Source organism: Bison bison, unplaced genomic scaffold, assembly GCF_000754665.1.
Source record: "Bison bison bison isolate TAMUID 2011002044 unplaced genomic scaffold, Bison_UMD1.0 scf7180017848936, whole genome shotgun sequence".
Taxonomy (NCBI): domain Eukaryota; kingdom Metazoa; phylum Chordata; class Mammalia; order Artiodactyla; family Bovidae; genus Bison; species Bison bison.
Genome location: NW_011479509.1, coordinates 83781 through 89842, shown reverse-complemented (window position 1 = coordinate 89842; position 6062 = coordinate 83781). Strand labels below are relative to the sequence as shown.

At 57.7% G+C, this 6062-nt stretch overlaps 1 protein-coding gene across 1 annotated transcript; it reads right to left on the bottom strand.

Annotated features, from left to right (window-relative positions):
* Positions 1-1239: 1239 nt before the first annotated feature.
* Positions 1240-6012, bottom strand: MSRB1 (methionine sulfoxide reductase B1). The gene is given in 4 exon segments (XM_010846171.1): positions 1240-2112; positions 3401-3515; positions 3829-3977; positions 5679-6012. Coding segments are annotated over 4 exon segments (351 nt in total). The 5' UTR covers positions 5734-6012; the 3' UTR covers positions 1240-2080.
* Positions 6013-6062: the final 50 nt, after the last annotated feature.

Here is a 6062-nt window from a genome sequence, read left to right as displayed (position 1 = left end):
CAGAAGTTGTGATGCAATCCTTCAGGGGGGTGGGGTGGATTTATGATTCCCCCAGCCCTTGGTAGAAACGTTGTCAGGGGCCATCCACTTCCAGGTTCGCAGTATGACGGGACCTTGGGGTCCTGGTGCTCACCCTCCTCACTCCCCTCCTCCCAGAGCACTGCTTGCCAGCCCCCAGTTACCACCCTGTACAAATGAGCATGGGGCCCCTGGGGTGCAGGCATCAAGCACTGCCACTCACAGCTCCCCTACAAGTCTCACCATCCCCAGGCCCAGCCCTCCAGCCCACTGTGCTATAGCTCTGAGCCCAAGGGGCAGCCACAAGGGCGTGGCCTGGACACATGGGCCCAGCTTGCCCCAGGAGGCCAGCTTGCTCTTGGGCCAAGTTCAAGCTCAAGGGTCACCCTAGCCAGGATGCAGAGCCAGGAATGCTGGGAGAAGTGAGGAAAGTCCAAGGTCCTTCCTGGCTCTGGAGCCCAGAGGTTCCTGCTGACCACTCAGCTGGCTCTGATTCATTCAAAGGGTTCTGGGCATGCAAACTGGCTCAAGGGCTTCCCAGGTGGGCTCAGTGGGTAAAGAATCTGCCTGGCAATGCAGGAGACAGAGACGTGGGTTCCATCGCTGGGTCGGGAAGATCCCCTGGAGGAGAAAATGGCAACCCACTCCAGTATTCTTGCCTGGAGAATCCCATGGGCAGAGGAGCCTGGCGGGCTACAGTCCATAGGGTCACAAAGAGTCAGACATGACTGACTGACTTAGCACAAACTGGCTCAAGCCTGCGAATTGACAGAGGGAGTCTAGTGTCTGTCTTTATGATTCAAGTTAGATTTCTGCTCATACAGGGCTTCCCAGGTGGCGCTAGTGGTAAAGAACCCACCTGCTAACGCAAGAGATATGAGACGCAGGTTCAAGCCCTGGGTCAGGAAGATCCCCTGGAGGAGGAAATGGCAACGAGGAAATCATCTTTATGATTCAAGTTAGACCTCTGCTCATACAGATCAAGTGAGACCAGACTTCCAATCTACTTCACTTTGAGAAGCACCCTGCCCAACTGGCCGACTCTGTAATTCCGTGTGAGTCAAATTATTCTGACAGCTGCTTTGACTCTGTTGACTGGCACAGTGAGCCACCATTGGCCCTGCTGCCCTGGGACCCAGTGACTCCCATGCATTCCAGGCTTCCAGTTCAATGACAGCAGCTCTCCTGTAATTCCTGATGTTGTTAATAAAGACAGCAAGCCTGGGTTCCATTTGTTTACTGGTCTCCTGATTACTCTAGAGAGGATTCAAGGTGGAAGGGGCTTCACTCTCCTCCCCCAACCCCCACCCCCACCAATGGCAGGTGCCTCAGAGCACATGCAGTGAGGTTCGCTCACTGTCTACTGGGAGGGGTTAATGGGAAGCTGTGAGCTCAGGGTCCCCAGCCTCATACTGTCAAGGTGATGAAGCAATAGCTGCTTTCCTAAGCCTGAGTGAGGCAAGCCGCATCTGCACAGATGGCGCAACGGGGTTCGGGATTTCTCCTCCTGTAACCGAGGTCAGAGTCCATCCCCTCCGTCTGCTCCCCCAGCGGGTCACGGGTCATCACCACTCTGGCTGCCTGCAAGGGTTTAGCCAGAGAGAATCATAGAGTGACTGGGCTGGGGCAGCTGGCAGGGCCACCCCTGTCTGCATCCTATCTCCTGGCACAGCCTGGAGAAGGTGGGCAAGAGCTTTGGTGAGGGCGGAGCCATCTCAGGGCTGGGCCCCATGGGGTGAGTCCAGAGAGGCAGCGAGGGGGGCAGTGGGCTGAGAGGAAAGGAAGGTGGGGCTTGCAGCATCATCCAAAGATAGACCAGGCCTGGAGTCCACACCCCGAGACCCTGTGTGAGCCAATAGCAGGGCCCGTCCTGGTAGCCGAGTGTGAGCCTTCTTCTCTTCCCAGCAAGAGCCTGTTCAGAGCCAAGGGCTCGGGAGTCTTCCTGAGGTTTCAGCTACCCCTTCTCCCAACCCTGACACCCCTGCTCTGAATGTCTGCGGCTCCATGACCGAGGTGGGTGGCATCAGACAGTGTCCACCTGATCTGGGTATGGGCAGCCTGCCTACTGTCCCTGGGAGGCGGAGGTTTCTTCGGCTAAAAGAAATGAGGGAGGAGAGAGAAAAACAAGTCGCTGTTAACAGGTCTGCCACCACTCCCTGGGCTACCCCAGTGTCTCCAGCCTGCAGCTCAGGGAGGCCAGGAGGACCCAGACCCCTAGCCTGGGGACATCTGTGTGCCCGGTTCATCCGCTGAGACTGCAGGATAACCCAGAGTCTATCCTTCCTCCACATGTCCTGGAGGACAAATAACTACAGAAGGACAAGGTATTGTCAAACCTTTATCACATGCTGGCCCTTCCGGACACCTTCACTTAACCGCCACAGTGAGGGAACAAGCAGGTGCTATTAGCAACCCCATTTTACAGAGGATAAAACTGAGACTAGGAGGACTTCCCTGGTGGTCCAGAGGTTAAGACTCTGTGCTCTCACTGCAGGGGACCAGGGTTCGATCCCTGATTGGGGAACTGGATCCCACATGCTACAAGTAAGAGTTTATATGTCACAACTGGGACCCAGAGCAGCCAAAGAAATAAATATTTAAAAAACAAAAACTGAGATTAGGGGCTGGCCACAGTCCTATGGGCAGCAAATGAAGAGAGGGAATTGAGCTACAAAGAGTGCAGAGAAGTTCAGAGGGTGGTTGGGGAGGCAGAGAGCAGAGGGCCAGAGAGGAGGCTGGGCTCAGATAGTGTTAGTTGCTCAGTCGTGTCCGACTCTTTGCGACCCCATGGACTGTAGCCACCAGGCTCTTCTGTCCATAGGATTCCCCAGGTAAGAGTACTGGAGTGGGTTCAGGCCTGACCCAAGGATCAAACCCGGGTCTCCTGCATTGCAGGAGGATTCTTTACTGTCTGAGCCACCAAGGAGCTCAAATAAAATGCACACAAATGAAAAATGGCCCCTAAATATCTACCGATGATGAATACTGCCAACACAAGCACACATTTCCTAGCTCCTACTGCATGCCAGCACCCAGCGCACTTTAGGGCAGCCAGTCTCAACAGGCCTGGGAAGGAGACTCTGCCATCACGCCCACTACACAGAAGAGGAGGCGGCTCAGACAGGCCAACAAGCAAGCCTGCAGCCACACAGCCCTGGTCCTCAGCCTTTGTGCTGCCCTGCATGTGACCAACCAGCGTGGGAGGCAGGACAGCTGTCTTTTGTCCCTGCCCCGCAGCCACCCTCCAGTGGCCCTGGGCAGAACCTGGGTGGCGTGCTTTGGTGCCCCCACCCTTTGTCACCATAAATGAACAAGAACTGTGTACCCTTGGGCCTCTAAAGTTTACACAGGCCTGTGCCCAGGTGCCAGGAAGCAAACGCACCTTTAGGGATAAACTTCAATGAGCTGCTGAAAATTCAGAAGCGGGACTGTCCGCGCTTGGGGCCATCGTTCAGGAACTCATGGCCCAGCCCGTTGCCACACCTGCCAAAGGATACCTGGGGAGACAAGGCAGCCATAAAAACAGCTACAGCCACGGCCCCCGCAGTGGGGGTCCTCACACCCATTTCCCAAGGTAACTGCTGTCGGCCCCATCTCACAGCCTCCCCGGAAAGCTGTCGTTTCCCTGTCCTCACCAAGACCCCAGGGTCACCCAATAATTTGGGGTGGCAGCTCCCCAGCTGAGGCCAGAGGCCTGGAATAGACAGACACTAGGCCCCTGCAGCTGAGGGGGAGCAGCAGGAAGGGGGGCCTGGTTCCGGGTCCCCCTGACCAACACCCCTCCCCTGCCTCCCTGCTGCTACCACTCACCTTTATGGCTCCAGGCCGATTGTGCTCTGGCCGCTTGGCCACACTGTCAGCATGGATGGTCTCAGTGAACGCCGGCCATGGGGATGAGTGTGCGTACTTGGAGCGGCTGGAGAAGAGCTCATAGCCACACTTGGCACACACGTAGATACCTGGGGCGGAAGGGAGGCAAGAGCAGAGATGCTGGCTCCAACACCTCGGGGGAGAGCTCCCAAATCCTGGGCGAGACCCCAGGAAAGGACAGCAGGACCCGGGTTACTAGGTGGGCTGCACATCCTCCCCATGTACCCACCCACCACCCACAGGCCTGGACATCAACTCTGTAGGGGAGACACGGCATGGAGTTCATGTTGAATGGTTCTGAGCCTGTGCCAGAGACCAGGAGAATCACTTTTCACACTTATCTCACTGGCTCTTCTTAACAACCCTGTGACGCAAATGTTCCCATTTTACAGATGAGGAAGCTGAGGTGCAGGCATACAAAACATTCAGCTACAGGGTGTGCAGCCAGGAAGGAACTCAGGCAGTCTGATGAGGACACAGCTCTGCCCCCCAAACACGCAAACAGGCCCCACCACCACTAGCCCACCTCCCTTCCCATGTGGCTGACCCTCTGCCCAAAGAAGCCTTGAGCTGGATGCCCAGCCACGGGCCTGCTCTCCAAACCGGAAAAGAAAGATCCCAGCAAAAACACTTCCGGTCCAGACAGAGGGCCCAGGAAGACAGAGGGGCAGGGAGAAAATTGGGTTAAACTATCCCCAAAAGATCACTTTGAGGGGGGGAAAAAAGGTTGCAAAATTGACTTGCAGAACAGGAAACTGCTTGGGGGTCCCTCAAGGGGTACTGAGTCACCTTTTGCCCCCTGCCGGCCTAGAGACAATCTACCCTAGAGTCCATGACAACTCAGCGTTTACCAGTAATTTGAGGAAGAAAAGAGGAACCAGGAGGTACTGTGGAAGTGAGGTTTCTAGTGTGGCTGAGTACCCGGAGGACAACCCCAAGTCCCACAACCAGAAGGTCCCATGTCGCAGCTGGCTCACAGAGATGCCAGGTGTCACAGCCCAGCCCCCTAGAGAGTTGACACCCAAGAAACCCCGCCCCGGGGTAGGTCGCAGCTCTAGTCTTGCCTGTGGACATATTTTTACCAAATTAGTCCATGACCAGGCAGCACAGCCCAGAATGTGATTCACCTGGATCTCTCAAAGCCTGGGGCCAGGGCTGAGGGTGGGCCATGCCCCAACCAACCACTCACCACCCCTCTCCCCCACCTTCCACCCCTCCTGGCTGGCCCAGGCTGTCCAGTCAAACTTGACTGGCCATTGGCAGCCTGGCCTGGTTACCCAACCCTGGGCCCCCTGAGAAGGCTGGGGAGGCACCCAGGCAGTTACATTTGGATCCCAACGGGACATTCTGTGCTTTCCAGCTCACCCCGCAGGTCTGGGGAACTGCGGAGGAGAAAGGGCTGGGGTCATAACCGGGCGATGCCCCAAGGAAAGGGAGCCAGTCACAGGAGCTGCCCCCCTGGACAGGACCTTCCAGCGAGTCCCTCTAAAGTCCCGATCCTGACCCGGATACCCCGAAGGGCGTCGCCACCCGCGTTTACCCTGACCGCACAGATTTCCGCGGAAAGGGCCACGCTCGCAGTCAAGGCCTGTGCTCTCTCCAGTGTCTCCCTCCCCTCGGGTACCCCTACTCTCCGGGCCCCTCAGACTCCTCCCTCCTCCATATCGCCTTTGCTCCGCATGCGCTCCTCCCCGCGCGGCCACACTCGTCCCGCGTTCCTGGGGCTCCACCGCCACCCGGAGGGCGGCGACGGCCCGGCCTGCTGTCCTCCCAGAAGTTAAAGATCGTACCCGGCTCAAAGTGGTTCTGGAAAATCTCGCCCCCGAAGAAGCTGCAGAACGACATGGCGCCGGAAGGACGGCCGCACACCCACCGCCTCCGACGGATCCGAGGCCAGACTCAGGATCCGCCGCTTGAGTCCGCCTAGAGAGAACCAATCCCTCTCTGACCCCACCGGGCCCAGGAGCCCCGAGGCACAACTCCCCCAGGCAGCCAATCACGTCCGGGAATGCGAGACACCCTCCCAGGGCCTGCCTCCCACTGCCCCGCCCCTTTCCGCGGACCAATCCCTCCCCGGGGCTAGCGCTCCGACTTCCGCCTCCGGAAGGGCCCTTCCGAAGACACGCCCCCTCATCTTCCAGCTGGCCCCGCCCACCAGCCAGGACCTTGGCTCT